At 53.2% G+C, this 14,938-nt stretch overlaps 4 protein-coding genes across 4 annotated transcripts; 3 read left to right on the top strand and 1 right to left on the bottom strand.

Moving 5' to 3' along the window:
* Positions 1–1,783: 1,783 nt before the first annotated feature.
* Positions 1,784–4,411, bottom strand: EV422DRAFT_530983 (Indigoidine synthase A like protein-domain-containing protein). The gene is made up of 4 exons (XM_053070439.1): positions 4,293–4,411; positions 4,036–4,231; positions 2,333–3,958; positions 1,784–2,264 (listed from the first exon to the last, which is right to left on the bottom strand). The coding sequence occupies exons 1-4, from the start codon at positions 4,338–4,340 to the stop codon at positions 1,915–1,917; spliced, it is 2,220 nt and encodes a 739-aa protein (XP_052925190.1). The 5' UTR covers positions 4,341–4,411; the 3' UTR covers positions 1,784–1,914.
* Positions 4,412–4,476: 65 nt separating this feature from the next.
* Positions 4,477–6,652, top strand: EV422DRAFT_587749 (mitochondrial small ribosomal subunit Rsm22-domain-containing protein; the record flags this gene model as incomplete). Its single annotated transcript, XM_053073480.1, has 3 exons — positions 4,477–5,038; positions 5,103–5,815; positions 6,023–6,652. The coding sequence occupies exons 1-3, from the start codon at positions 4,549–4,551 to the stop codon at positions 6,650–6,652; spliced, it is 1,833 nt and encodes a 610-aa protein (XP_052925189.1). The 5' UTR covers positions 4,477–4,548.
* A 674-nt stretch (positions 6,653–7,326) lies between these two features.
* EV422DRAFT_496785 (ORMDL family) lies at positions 7,327–8,093 on the top strand (the record flags this gene model as incomplete). The annotated part of the gene is made up of 4 exons (XM_053067901.1): positions 7,327–7,381; positions 7,464–7,576; positions 7,717–7,865; positions 7,949–8,093. The coding sequence occupies 4 exons, from the start codon at positions 7,327–7,329 to the stop codon at positions 8,091–8,093; spliced, it is 462 nt and encodes a 153-aa protein (XP_052925188.1).
* Positions 8,094–8,696: 603 nt separating this feature from the next.
* On the top strand, positions 8,697–14,933 carry EV422DRAFT_550790 (glucanotransferase domain of glycogen debranching enzyme-domain-containing protein; the record flags this gene model as incomplete). Its single annotated transcript, XM_053071796.1, has 17 exons — positions 8,697–8,702; positions 9,381–10,330; positions 10,410–10,620; positions 10,678–10,984; positions 11,059–11,200; positions 11,264–11,537; positions 11,591–11,681; positions 11,750–11,835; positions 11,995–12,132; positions 12,292–12,400; positions 12,466–12,637; positions 12,703–13,832; positions 13,913–14,002; positions 14,088–14,200; positions 14,281–14,466; positions 14,531–14,611; positions 14,691–14,933. The coding sequence occupies 17 exons, from the start codon at positions 8,697–8,699 to the stop codon at positions 14,931–14,933; spliced, it is 4,329 nt and encodes a 1,442-aa protein (XP_052925187.1).
* Between the last annotated feature and the right edge of the window lie 5 nt (positions 14,934–14,938).

Genomic DNA, 14,938 nt, shown 5'->3' with positions numbered 1-14,938 from the left:
GAATGGGTGATTGTGAGGCCGCTGGCCGCATGGCTTTACCAATACCCAATGTCGTTGTGGTATAAAAGGGTATAAAAGCGGATCCGAATTTCCCCAGCAAGGCCTCGAACACGTGGATGTTGGGCCGCATGGCACTGTACGACGAAGACCCAGTCAAAAGGGTGATCTATAAGTGTCCGGTGCACGGGTGCTAGTTACGTTATATGAATCCGTAATACTACCGCATCCACGGTCTCGGATGCGCAAAACTCGGTGAGGAAATACCCTCACTGGTGATATACTAACCTCAGCTGTCGTTTCGTTTTTTCGTACGGTACGTGCAGTACAGCTGTCTGTCAGGCATGTGGGGTTTGATGTACAGTATACAGTATCTTCATTAAAATTCACGGTGAGCAGGGATTGTCAGGGATATTGCGTTTCATGTCCGCGGAAGGGCAATATTGAGGGAACCATGAATGCTACAATGCTCTTCGCTGTATCCTTCTTGTAGCCTTGGCATGTATCCTTGGTTCGGACCTCCCCAAACTTTGGCAAACGTTGGCGCAGAGAGAGCGGTAGAGGAACGGACGATAGTGCCTGTAAGCGCACGAGGCGACGAAGTGGACACTGTATCATCATACCTCCGTGACAGCGGAGATATCAAGGAATCTGGATCGTCGACGAAGATAACCCAGATAAATGAGCCTAGATAAATGACCACAACTGAAATGAAATGATTCTCGAGATTGCCACCGGAGACTCCGGGACACACCGAGTCTTCTCCGCGGAGTGGCGTGATTCGGGTGATCATGGCTGTCATAAAGCGCGACGGGAGCGTCATAGATCGAGACAGCATAGCCGCGCCTGTCAATTCGGGCTGTCTCGATCTGTACGAAGTTGCGACGCTTGGGCTGCGGTTCGTTCTAGTATCGTACGCAAGTGCCATCATATCCATATTGGACAGTGATATCATTCATGTGGGGGATACATGTCGGCGTAATAACAAATGAGCGGCAATGTTCATCTGCGACTCGGCGAGTTTGGAAAGTTGGGGGGCGCGTTTTTTTTTTCCGCTATTTCCAAGTCACCAAGTCACATCGTCCGGATTCACGCCACCAATACCTTCAACATCCATACCCTCTCTCATGGCGTCCAACGAGGAGCTACCAGCAGAGACGGACTATGAAGCGAGATATAAGCAGCTTAAAGAACACTACCGCTATGTGAAGCGGCAAAATGAGATGTAAGGCATTCGTGAAGGATTCATTCCAGTACGTGGAAGGTCGATGCGCTTTCGGAGACCTGGAGCCTACTGGAGTCGCCGGGTTGGGTCGGTCATAGATTGCCTTGGGGAAGCATGGGCTCGTTATAGGAAAGGAGCACGCTTGGCCTAAAAAGAGAGGAGAAAGCAATCAAGGCTGACGAGGATTCATTTGCCGCTCACCAGACTAGCAAACGAATGCGAGATCGCGGCAGCGAAGATCAATCGCCTGAAGGTAGGAGCACATACTGTTTGTAGGGCGCAAAGAGACACATGCTCACATCGCGTATGTATGTCTGCAAGTCTGGGAAAACATTGGTGGATGGCGCTGAGAGTGATCGTCCTGGGAATCCATCATTTTGAGATAGAGTGGGCAATGGGAAAAAGGCAACGTTTTTCGGGGGAAGTGCGCGAGAATCTGACGAAAGGGCAATACATGGACCGGCGATGGCAAAGAAGTACCCGGGTCGCAAGAGGATACCATTCAATATCTATGTAATCTATTCCGACGTATATATATATATATATATACTATGATACACATGTGCACGATCAAGTTGAACCGGCGGGATCTGAGTACTTTGATTGATTCCCAATTTGCTTCCCCATTAGGGCTTTGTATTCTTCCCAGGCATTGCGTCTGAAAAACCTGCTCAGCATACGACTTGGATATACTAATCAGCTGACCGCTGAGATGCGATGCGGTAGACTGCGTCCCATGTGAGGTCTTTCGAAACGGCATGCCGACTTCCGAGTGACAGCTCCGCGGCATGCATCCCGTTTCTCACCCAAGGCATGAGCTCCGCGGCCGAGGGGAAGAAGGAACCTTTGTTCGCCGGATTTCCGTGATAGCGGCTGAGGCAGGTTAGGAGGGTTCCAACCAAACTATCCCCTGCCCCTGTAACGGATACACAATCCTTCACAATCCGCATTGGTTGGATCTCCGTTTCCTTACTGGGATGGTGCACATGTACGCCTTCACTGCCGCGCTTCTCCAAGATAACCGGGATGATGTTGCGCAAATCTGAGCAGACATAGGTCGCTACGTTATCTGAGGAGAGTTGCAAAGCAAATATCAGCATTGAAACATACCTCCACCAGTCTTCTCCATCATGGCCACAAATTCGTTCGAGTTCGGTGTCGCGTATCTCACGCAGCCTTTGATTAACTCCAGGTCGACTTCAAACAACTTGACCGCCTTGGCTTGCGACGTAGGCTCGAACAGAACCGGTATTTGTTTTTCCGTACATGCTTTGAGAACCGTCTCCATGGCCATAGCCGACAAATTGCCGTCGATGCAGACTATGGTGGGTCTTTCCGCAAGAATCTTTGCGGCCACCTCCTTGCCATGTATCTGGTTATGGATCTCCATATCAGCAACCGCCCCGAGAAGACCGCCGTCTTCTTTGAGGAACGCATTGTAAATCGCTGTTGAATGGCCCCCCAAGCGTCGAATTCCATTGACATCCATGCCCACCGCAGCCATCTCCTGGATCAGTCCGTCGCCTGCGACGTCCCTGCCGACACAGCTGAGAAGAAGCGGGTTTCCTCCCGTTCTGTGGCAGGCTTCCGCAACGTTCCGACCCACACCTCCCAACGACTGAACACATTTACCCGGGTGGGACTCGCCAAACACCGGGGTTCCATCTGCGTTTGTCGCGCCTCCGAAACGCGCCGATATGTCAAGGACAGACCCACCAATGACAAATGGGCGTGGTCCCTTTGGTGGGGAGCCCTTGCGCTTGCCGGAGCTTTGCGTCTCTCCCGACAGACTTCTGGCAGAGTCTGCGACTTCCTCTTGTGTTGAGGAAGGTGAAGGTTCGGCGCTGACAATAGGATTACGCTGGTCGTTTTCGTTTTTGTTCCCTGTTTTAGGGTTTGCGGGAGGTTTTCGACGAGCGGCGTACGCGGCTGCAATCCGGCTGCCAATGCGGGCATTATTCTTCACCAAAGCGATGTTCGCCGTGAGCGAGTCGCCACCCGTTATCTGTTTCACACGGTCGAGCAAGAAGGGAGTAATGTCTTTCCCGCGAATCCCCTTGACTTTGGCTTCCTCCACAGCATCCACTACAGCTTCCTCTATCTTCCCTGCGTCCTTGGGTGCATCTGCCTCCGGGATCGGCACGGCGATTACAACTCCACTCGTAAGTTTCAACTGACTGTTCGCTCCAATGATTCTAGCGGCCTCTTCCGGTGTTTGAACGTTGCACATGCTCTTGACTCCACTCTTGGGCGTGTAGAAAGCCGGGAATTCGTCGCTTTCTCCGTATGTGGCCACCGTTACCCCCTGAGTTTCAAGGTACTCCAAGGTCCTGGGGATGTCGAGAATGGATTTCGCACCCGCACATATCACCGCGACGGGCGTGCGTCCCAACTCGGTCAGGTCCGCACTCACGTCCAACGACTCTTCTCCACCTCGATGCACTCCTCCGATGCCGCCCGTCACAAACACTTTGATTTGCGCCATGTGAGCTATAGCCATCGTTCCAGACACCGTCGTGGCACCGACTACTCCCTGCGCCAAGACCACCGCTAGATCCCTCCTTGACGTCTTCCGCGCTGCCAGACCCGTTTTGGCTAGCTTCTCAAGTTCTGCCGCTGTCAGGCCAACTTTGACACGGCCGTCCATTAAACAAATTGAGGCCGGAATACAACCCTCATCGCGGACGATCTGCTCGACGGCTTGCGCTGTTTCAAGATTCTGCGGGTACGGCATCCCTTTGATGGAGATTCGCGTTAGGACGTTCGCCTCGGAGTTTTTCGCGAACGAAGACTACCCCACGACCGCAATTTACCATGGCTGATAATCGTGCTTTCTAGCGCAACAACGGGCAGTTTATGTTGCAGCGCGTGCAGAACGCTTGGGTGGAAGTCGAAAAAAGCTGGCGGATTCCATCGTGACGTTCCTGGCCCCCCCGAGCCCTTCTTGCTGCCCTTCCACCGTTTTTGCGAGTGCAGTGCCAGCCTGGGTTGAACGAAGATCCCGCGAGCCTATTGGGCGGAAGTCAGGAAGTTTGTACTGGTAAACGCTTCAAGATAACCGTCTACGTACCAGGCAGGCCACGATCGCCCTGGCCCCGGGGGCCCGCAATGAAGTCATCGCTAGTCTAGTGAGATGTCAAGACCGACGGGACGCCGTCGAGCTTGAACGTTGTGTAAGGAAGAACTCAGACTCTTGAGGAGGTCACACTGACCAGAGCCCACGCGACTCGACGCGAATCAATTCGCCGGCCGGCATTTTTCTTGCAAGCCTTTCCAGCAGTTGCGTTCACCATCTCCGAAGAGCGCTGGAGAGCACTTGACTACCAATGCTACCCAGACAACGGGCCCCCCGGCAGCTTCAGTCTCCCTGCCTCGCCAGAGTACCGCGTACAGGTCGGCTTCATGCGCAAGCCCCATTATCACCACCAAAACAATTAGCACAGCGACAACAACGTCGGTGCTTTTATGACTGGAAAAAGAGAGGGTCAAGCAAAGCTTCAAAGAAATCCGTGCAGGAGCGCGAAAGTCCCGATCAGAACCTCGACGGATGGGACGTTGAAGCAGGACACATAGCCGTCTCGAAGAAACAGCCGTTCGCGCCAAATATCAACCACAAAAGAAAGGACCTGCTGGCTGCGTGGGACGAGGCGGCGGAAGATGGGGAGGTTGAGGAGAACTTAATTCTAGAGGGTGAGGTTGAAGAGGGGCAGACGCAGAAGATTAGGCAATCCCCGCAAGTTCGGCTAGGGAAGAATAAGATTGGGATGGTCACTGTACCGGACGAACTCCAGGAGGCCATTGCGACGCAGCTCAAAGGTAAGGAAGTCACTTGCAATCAGTCGAGGACTCCTGCGTTAACTGAGGGCATCTTCGTGGATAGGCCTGAAGAGATTGCAGCTCCTGAAGGACGTTGACCGCATCAACAACTCCCTCCTATCCCAAGGGGCATTAGCGAAGAAAGTGAGACATAACCGTGATGGAACAGTCGAACCATTCGTGAAGGGGCACAACATCCAATATGGAGTCGCCGAATCACAGGCTTACGTAGCTGCCCGGGCGGGAGTCACTTACGGAGCAATCACGAATGTATTGGCGCAGATAGCGAAGCGGTTACCGGATTTTAAACCGAAATCGGCTTTGGATTTCGGCACAGGGCCGGGGACGGCGCTATGGGTTGCGAATCGAGTGTGGGAGGACCAGATCGAGACAAATGTTGGGGTTGACATCTCTGAGCCCATGCTGAAGATGGCCGACACCATAGCCAAGAGCCCAGGAAGCAAGATCAAAAACTTCTCTACGCGCCGGTTTCTCGCTGCCACCGCCACCGCCTCTCTGAGTGACCCAGCTGCATCAACAAGTCTCCTGCCAGGCGCGCAACAGAAATACGACCTTGTCATATCGGCATATGCCTTAGAGGAAATCGCTACGGATCCATTACGAAAACAGACTATTCAATCGCTGTGGGATCGTACGGGTGACGTCCTCGTGTTGATTGACCGGGGGACACCGGAGGGTTTCAACCGGATCGTAGAGGCTCGGTCGATGATTTTGGATCAAGAGAATGGGACGAATACGATGGAGACGTATTTGAAGGTTCGAGGGGCAAAGGGGTTGTTGAGCAATGCGGAGAAAAACCAGGCGAAACAGGCCAAGAGGGAGGCTTTGGAAAAACAGGGCAAAGTCGGTGATGCTTCCGAGAAAGCGCTGGATGAAGCTATCGATGAAAAAGACACGACTGCGACACCTGACGCCGTGGCCGAATCCGATGCATCAGCGCTAAAATCAGAAACTCCGCACGAGCCTTCAGATTCACCGTCGGACGGCGCCCACATCGTCGCGCCTTGCCCACATGCCCGCACATGCCCAATGATCGAACAGCCCAGCTGGTGCCATTTCAGCCAGCGCGTGCACCGCAACTTCATCATGCAGAACGTAATGAGCGGTGGGATTACATCGAGGAGTGTGAACCACCAATTCACCAAGTTCTCCTACATCGTCCTGCGCCGCGGGCCCCGGCCTCCCAAACCAATCGATCCAGCAGAAGGCCTCAACAACAAGCAGCTTAAAAAGCTCTTGCTTGAGCAGTGGACCATGGACCCGCAGGAGTTCGTCCAGGAGGCGTACCGGTGGCCCCGCCTAATTGCCCCGCCCATCAAGGCCCGCAAACACTTTATGCTCGACTCTTGCACGCCCGCTGGCCGACTAGAGCGTTACACCGTGTCCAAAGCAAAAGCCTTTACCGACAAGGAGTACACCGCCGCTAGGAAAAGCAATTGGGGCGATCTGTGGCCATACAAGCCCAGTGGGGCTGTCGTGGTCAAGAAACCGATGGAACAAACCCCACACCATGACGAACAGGATAATCCGAAGATGTTGAAGAAGCTGCTGAGAACGGGAGAGGTCAAGCGCTCGGACCTCAAGATAAAGTAGAGTTTGGAAGCGGGGCGAGAACGAGGCGCTTCGAAACCAAGTACAGATGCGTAGCTAGATGGTCCCTGTATCGCGTGTATATCACAGAGCTAGGATGTATATATTAGATAGTCATAGCTATGCCGACTGTGCCGTTCCAATCCCACAACTGTGCTGTCTCTCTTTCCAAATTGCGGTGACAATCGTCTTGCACTTCGTTGTTGGATGAACGCGACAAAGCTAAGGTACAGTACAGGTTCCTTTCCCCAAGTGCCGTAGATCAGAGCAGCTTGACAGGTTCAGGGGACGTGCCCATAGAGCCTGAAGCCCCGAGTGACTACCGGATGATGCCCAGTGATGCCCACTTGCCAAGCCAATTTGTGGGCGTCGTTGTGCAGCCAAGCGGACGCCGAACCAGACGCCGAACGGAACAGAGGTGACGCAGGTAGGCTCCGATTTTGCCAATTAGCGCGCCTTATTCCTCCTTCCACCTCCTTCGGCCGGAATTCGACCTCCAAACCCACCGCCACGCATCCCAGTTCGCTGTCTTAGCTGTCTTCCGCTCTCGCTGACGCCAGTTCAGAACAGTATCGCAGTTCCTCTCAAGTCCAGCGTCCCATCATCCCCCACGGCCCTCCTACGAGCCAACTGAGACATTCACATCCTCTCCGCCACCGAGCCAGAAACAACAACCGATGGACGCACCAATATCCCAAACGAACCCCAACAGTGGGTGGATCAACCTCCGAGGTAAGTGTTTCTTCCTATCGGCTGTGGTCTCATATTGAAGAGGGATGTCAACCTCATGCTAACCGCTTCGTGACCAAACCAGGGTCATGGCTCACAAACTTGTTGATGATGGTGCTGATAAGACTGAGCATGTCGGTGCTGCCAGGGATATCGACGGAAGCGTCCTGGACACTGACGAACCTGATCTACAATGTGGTAAGTCTTGAGGGTCTTGTGGTGTGCCACCCGCCTGGAAGTACGCCGTCAGCAAAGCTGGTTAGAATTGAGGGTCTCTAGAGAGTTCTGGTCAAATGTGGCATTCATGAACTTGACTAGACTTTCTTTTCTTCCTCTAGTCTACATTCGTGATGTTTCATTGGGTGACGGGGATCCCGTTCAATCTGAATCAAAATGAGTACGAGGGCCTCACGTTATGGGAGCAGATGGACAACGGAGTGCAGTTCACACCGTCGAGGAAGTACCTTACCGCCATGCCAATCCTACTGTGAGTACTCTACGGTGTGCTCCACCAAATAGATATGTAGATCGTTTTGGAGAGCTCATCAATGGAACTCGTCATTTTTTCAGATTCCTGATCAGCACGCATTACTCGCACTACGATTTCCCAACATTCATGGTGAACCTCACCTCGGTGATAGTTGTTCTGATAGCAAAGCTGCCAGCGATGCACAAAGTCCGGATCTTCGGTATCAACAAAAGCTACACAGACTAGTAGATTTAAAAAATCGGCCGCCCAGTGGAGGGCGGAGGGACCGTTCTCGGAATGCAGTGAACGACACGCAACTTCGAAGCACATTTCAGAGAAGGCGAGACGGAAAGCACGGAACGGCGGTTTGTCTATTCCATCACCACAATTCTTCCGACACAACGTTACGGAATGACGTATTGACATCAGCAGCTTACCGGCGCTTAGTAGCGAAGGGTCACCATCACGAACCACAGTTTTGTACAGTACAGTATTACTCCCATTTTACCAACCTTTTCGAACGAATATATGTCATCTAGAGATAGTATTAGTCTCATTTCCACTAGGGTCCACCACAGCATCCCGTTGCCGAAATTCCGTGGAAGATGAAGACGCCGAATCTGCGCGTGAAAGTGTTCTCCTAACGCGTTCCGCAGCCGTGCACGTTGCAGCGCCACACCTCTCCGGGGCATCGATCTTGGGTTTTGTACGAAACCTCTCCGACATTGCAGCACAGTGCCGTGGCTGACCTCCACTCGTCCAAAAACCAGGTGTTTCCATCGAGTCACTTTAACACCGAAGGACCACTTCGACAAGTGAGACGTGCAGACGCGTGGTGCTACCCTCAAGATGGCCGTCATCTTCGTGCTTTGGCTGAGTGACGACGGGTCTCCAGAGAATGCTAGAAAGGTGTGGGAAAACGAGCCAGCAGCGGACATTCTCTGTGCAGGAGAGAATAGTCCCTGCAACGTACTGCAAGCAAATACAAAGTTGCTAACAGCATTTCTTGTAGTTCGTCCGTCTTCCGCCACCCGTGAGCACAAAGCCGTACACTTTGCGCTTTGTTCTGCCCGTCGGTGCGCTAGCGTCGCGACAACCGTTGCTGCATACGAACTATCCAATCGATGGGTTAGTGTGATTCGCTCATTTGCGTTCTTGGACGAGATGGAATCTTTCATGGGTTGGGAAGGGTCTAAAGGTGATGTTGCCACCTTGTAGAAAGACATTCGTGAGGAATCGATACCATAGCGTCGAGTAAGTTGGGTGAGATGTGCCCTAATAGTGGACCCGCAGAGGACAATGGGCGCACTCTGACAGCAAGTGTGCAGATTCAACAGCGATGGCATCACAGATCCCACCGCCGACGTCTACATCCGTCGTCCAGGAGTTTTCGAGTACTATATCGAATACAACGACTGGAAAACCGGCGACCGCACAAAATGCAAAATACCCGGTGCATTCGTCGTCGAACCTCGCTTGTACGTGCCGAATAAGAATGCAAACACAGACTCTGTCATCAGCGCACCATCGAAGTTGCTTTTGCCCTTGGACGGGATCTCCATGCTGACGGTGGTGCCAAAATGGATGCCACACGTGACGAACTGGTCGCCCTACTTTGACCAGTTCGCGAAGACGGGATACAATATGGTGCATTTTGCGCCGCTGAACATGCGGGGTAGTTCGAACTCGCCGTACAGCATTTACGACCAGTTGGCGTTTTCTGACGATTTGTTCCCGGAAAACACGCCGGCGGATGAGAAGGATGCGTTGTTGAAGAATGTCCTGGGGAAGATTCGAACGGACTTCGGCATCCTTACAGCGACGGATATCGTTTGGAACCATACTGCGTTCAACAGCGCTTGGCTGCAAGACCATCCCGAGGCTGGGTACAACCTGAAAACGGCACCGCATTTGCGGCCTGCTTATGAAATAGACGAAGCACTCCTTCAGTTTTCGGAGGACTGGGGCACAATCCCAGGCAATAAGGATACGATCGAAACCGAAGAAGATCTGGCCAAAGTACTGCATGCAGTCCGGTTCGACGTGCTTCCCAAACTCAGACTATGGGAGTTCTACGTTATTAACGTCGAGAAAACCATCACGGAATTGCGTGCGGCTCTCTCCGACGACACAGCCACCACTGGCAGATACAAATCCATAGATCTCAGGTTTCTTTCCATCCAACAGCAAGCGGAAATCCTCCGCAAAGACGCGTTCACCGATCGGGAGGATGGCACCCGGTTCGCACGCGAGATCGATATCCATGTTGCGGCGGAGTTCACGCAGAAGCTAGCAGTCGACAAGGGGTTGACCAACGTGGAGGACAAGATTGCGAGGTTCATTATGGCGCTTGATGAAATGAATCTGTTGTTTTATAGGGACGCTGATGCGGATTTGGCTGTGATTGTCGAGAATGTGAGCTCGAGGGCGAAGTACCTGAGGGTCGAGAAACATGGCCCTAGACTGGGCTCTTTGTCGAGGGAGTACGTATAGAGGGAGGATTGGAACAGCAGTATCATCGGCGATGGCTGATGGTTCCATCCATACTATATTTGATTACAGGAATCCCTTGGTCGACAATTACTTCACCCGCTTGCCTGTGAACGCCAAGACGAAGAACAGAGATAAGGATGAGCTGGTACTGGCAAACAATGGGTGGATCTGGAACGCAGACCCACTTGTGAACTTCGCAGCCGCGGGCTCCAAAGCCTATCTCAGACGGGAGGTCATCGCGTGGGGCGATTGCGTGAAACTTCGTTACGGGAGCAAGACGGTGAGAGGGAGGGATTGTGCCCGTTTCCAATGAGATTGCAATCTGACAAGTGTGCAGGAAGACAGCCCCTGGCTCTGGGACCACATGAAAGCCTACACCAAGAAAATGGCACGGACATTCAATGGCCTGCGAATAGACAACTGCCACTCCACCCCAATCCATGTCGCCAGCGCGCTTCTGGACGCGGCGAGGGAGGAGAATCCGGATATCTATGTCTTTGCGGAGCTGTTTTCGGGTTCCGAGGAGAAGGATATCATGTTTGTCTCGAAGCTGGGGATTCATTCGTTGATTAGAGAGGCGATGAATGCGTGGGATTCGAAGGAGTTGAGTCGGCTTGTGCACCGGTTTGGGGGCCAGCCTGTGGGTAAGCGCATCAGTCACGAATCACGACACTGCGCATGTGGTGTAAAGTTGACCTCGTTCCTGGGTTTTCGTCAGGATCGCTGACGCTCGATCCGGAACATTTGCCGCTGGAGCTTCTTGGCCATGATGTTTCCGACCGCCTCAGCCATGGGCATCTTCACGAGGACTTGTTTGTAGAGCTGAAAGGCTCTCCATCACACGCTCTCTTCATGGATTGGTGAGACTCTTCAAACTGAAGTTGAAGTTCCGTGGAGGTGTTGCTCACCGATTGACTACACAGCACCCATGACAACGAAACCCCTCACCAAAAACGCGTCGCGGCGGATACCCTCCCCAACGCCGCCATCGTAGCCATGACGGACAGCGCCGTAGGCAGCGTGCTCGGGTACGACGAGATTGTTCCCGAGCTTCTTAACCTCGTCCACGAGACGCGAAAGTACTTCAAGCCGGAGTTTGAGAAGGGTATCCATCCTGCGAAGGCTGTGTTATATAAGGCGCATGAGAGCATGGCGAGGGATGGGTTTTCGGAGTTGCATGTTAATCAGGATGAGGACGTAAGTGCTTCGCGTGAGCGCCCTTTCATGTGTGTATGCTAAGGTTCCTGCAGTTCCTCTCGATACATAGAATCCATCCCATTACCCACGAAGGGTATCTTCTGATCGCACGGTGCGCATTTCACAAAAACCATTCAAATCATGGTGGGTTTCCAGTCTGCATCTCATATTGTCTTTACTGCTTCGAATTGCTAAAACATCACGTCTTCAAGCTCACGCTCCAATCGTCCTACTCAACCAACGGGCGGGACTTCTCCTCGCGGCCACGTTGACTGTAGGCACCGACCCACCGGGGAACGTCACTCCCCAGCACAACCCATTCGACCCCCATGACAGGGGCAACGAATCGGTCTTGCCCGGTCAAGCTCCTCGGTCCATGTACCATGATCACATCGCCTTTGAATCCGTATCTGGACTTGCCGACAGTGTTGGTCGGATTTCAGTGCTACCCTCCAAGTTGCTATTATCAACCAACAAAAGCCCGTTCACATACGTAGAACAGGCACCGCATGGTGACGACGATGTGCAGACGACAATCACTATCGACCCCGTAAGCTTTGTGCCTGGAACCATCGTCTTGTACAAGACTTCAGTGGTCATGATGCCAGGCAAGACCACCGATTCTCCCGTATTGCCGGGCTTGTACACTCGCCTGTGGCGGCTGTTGGGAACACACGAGGCGTACCAGGGGTACAGGAGCATGATTAGGTTGGGGAATGATGTGTTGAGCACAGGGCACCTGTGGTTCACGGAGAATAGGTTGAGCTGGCCCCCCGGATTATGGGAAGCTACCGAACGGTTGACGATAAGTGATATCAATGTGGCTTTGTACCGGTGCAGTGCAGAGGAGGAGGATTGGAGCGGTAGGTGCACTGCGGTCAAGTTGGATTACTGGTTCTCAAGCGGCGGCTGATGCACCACCTTGCAGGGGACGGCGCATATGATATTCCTGGACATGGGAAGCTCCCATATTGTGGACTGCAGGGATTCGTCTCAGCCCTTTATCCCGTGGCCAGGAAGAACGATCTGGGCCATGCTATCTTCTCTCATTTGCGCAATGGGCCGTGGATGATAGATTACATAGTTGGCCGGCTTGACAAGTAAGTTTACCGAAAGCCTATCATCAACGATCATACCAATTCTTGCGCTGACACTCGATATCTAGGCAAGTGGATGCATACCCTGGTCTCTCGGACCTACGAGACTGGCTGGTTGACCGCCTCACGCTCGTCAAAGAGGCATCCCCATCGTTCCTCCCCAAATACTTCACCATCGTCATTTTCGCGGCGTACGAAGCACTGCGATACCGCGCCATCCACATGTGTGCACGCGTGCAAAAGACTGCTGCTTTTTCGGAGTCGCACAAGTCGTCAACGGAAGCTTTGTTGAACGCTTGCCTACTGATGGCTTTCCAAATGACAGGCGTCGTGAAATCTTCCGGACTGGTTCCGTCGACGTACCCAACGTCGCTGGTGCGAAACGGATCGTCGGAGACACTGGGGAGCGAGCGAGGTCTTGCATTAGCCGCGGGTCTGACACATTTCGCTACGCAGTATATGCGATGCTGGGGTCGAGACATATTCATCTCGGTTCCCGGTTTCTTCATCGAGCCCGGACATGACAATGCTGCAAGAGCGCACATCATCGCGTTCGGGTCGACGCTACGACACGGTCTAATTCCCAATCTCCTTGACAGCGGCATGCGATCTCGGTATAATGCCCGCGACGCCGCATGGTGGTGGCTGCACAGCGTGGCGGAGTATTGTCGTTCATCAAGCGAAGGGCACGCCTTCCTCGGAGTAAAAGTTGCGCGCCGTTTCGTCCCGCTCAAAAGATACAGGAACCCCGACTACCTATCCGTTGGCATCGACGACGACAACGACAAGGACGCCGACACATTCTGCGAGTATAACGATTCCGCTCGCGCGTTCGTGCACTCAAACACCATCGCCCAGCTCTGTCATGAGATTCTGGAAAGGCATGCGTGGGGTATATCGTTCCGGGAATGGAACGCCGGCACAAACCTCGATCACGCGATGCGGAGCGAAGGGTTTGACGTACGCGCGGGTGTGGCTTGGGAGAAAGGTGGAATCGTCACGGGTGGGAGTAGGTGGAATTGTGGGACTTGGATGGATAAGATGGGGGATTCGGACAAGGCGGGAAACAAAGGCGTGCCGAGCACACCTCGGGACGGCGCCGCGGTGGAGATAGTCGGGCTTGCCAAGGCAACGTTGAACTGGGTTGCCAAGGACGTGTTGGGAGATGGAAAGGGACGAGAGTGGTGGAAGTGGGATAGTGTTGTGGCTAGAGGTAATGGTTCTAGATGTTCTCCATGTCACGCGCAACCGCTGATGATCTCGGTTGTTTGTTTGCAGATGCAACGGGCAAATCAAGATCGGTTTCCTACGCGGATTGGAACGAAACACTCGGCAAAGCGTTTGAGGAACACTTCTACATTCCCACGCGTTAGTTTTTTTTCGTCGTTCCTCGTGCCTTGAAACATCCTCACACTATTCGCAGATACCGCTCCACGACACACGGCCGTCCCAGACACGCCCTCTAGAGGTGTACAGCGCAGGGGTATATATCGCGACACTGTTGGCGCGACACTCGACTACATGGACTATCAACTGAGGCCCAACTTCCCTATGGCGATGGTGGTGGTACGTACAGAATGCATTGGACGTCCGTGGAGAGATACTTGCAGCTGCATACTCATGTCCTCACATCAATGCACATGTAGGCGCCGGAGATGTTCGACCCAGATCATGCCCGGCACGCATTGGGTCTCGTAAAGGAGTTACTGGTGGGGCCTTTGGGTATCAAAACGCTAGACCCGGGCGATTGGGCATACAGAGGCGTGTATGACAACAGCGACGATGGCACGGACGGGGCCGTGGCACATGGCGCCAACTACCATCAAGGACCGGTAAGTTGCTGTCAGAAACCTCCGAGTTCCATATCAATGGTATTGGCTCATTAGCGTTTGTCAGGAATGGGTATACCCACTCGGATTCTTCCTCCGTGCATATCTGTACTTCTTTACGCAAGCGCCAGGACACGACCCATCAAAGGTATATGATTCAGATCTCATGCTCCGCAATCAAAAACAATCTGACATTGCATCATTACTACACACGTAATGCAAACCAGATCGACGAAGTCTATCAATACATCCAACATACGCTCCTGACTCACAAACGCCACATCCTCGACACCGCGGAGAGCCCCTACGCCGGTTTGCCCGAACTAACCAACCGAGACGGTGCATACTGCGGGGGTAGCTGTGCGACCCAGGCGTGGAGTGGAGCGGTGATGATAGAGCTTATCAAGGATCTGATCGATGGCGTCGGGAAGAGGGGGGCGGTGGTGGAGAAATCCAGGCTGGAAGTATAGAAGGA

Source organism: Fimicolochytrium jonesii, assembly GCF_025526975.1.
Source record: "Fimicolochytrium jonesii strain JEL569 chromosome Unknown EV422scaffold_13, whole genome shotgun sequence".
In the NCBI taxonomy this organism is placed as follows: Eukaryota; Fungi; Chytridiomycota; class Chytridiomycetes; order Spizellomycetales; family Powellomycetaceae; genus Fimicolochytrium; species Fimicolochytrium jonesii.
This window is presented reverse-complemented; position numbering and strand designations above follow the sequence as displayed.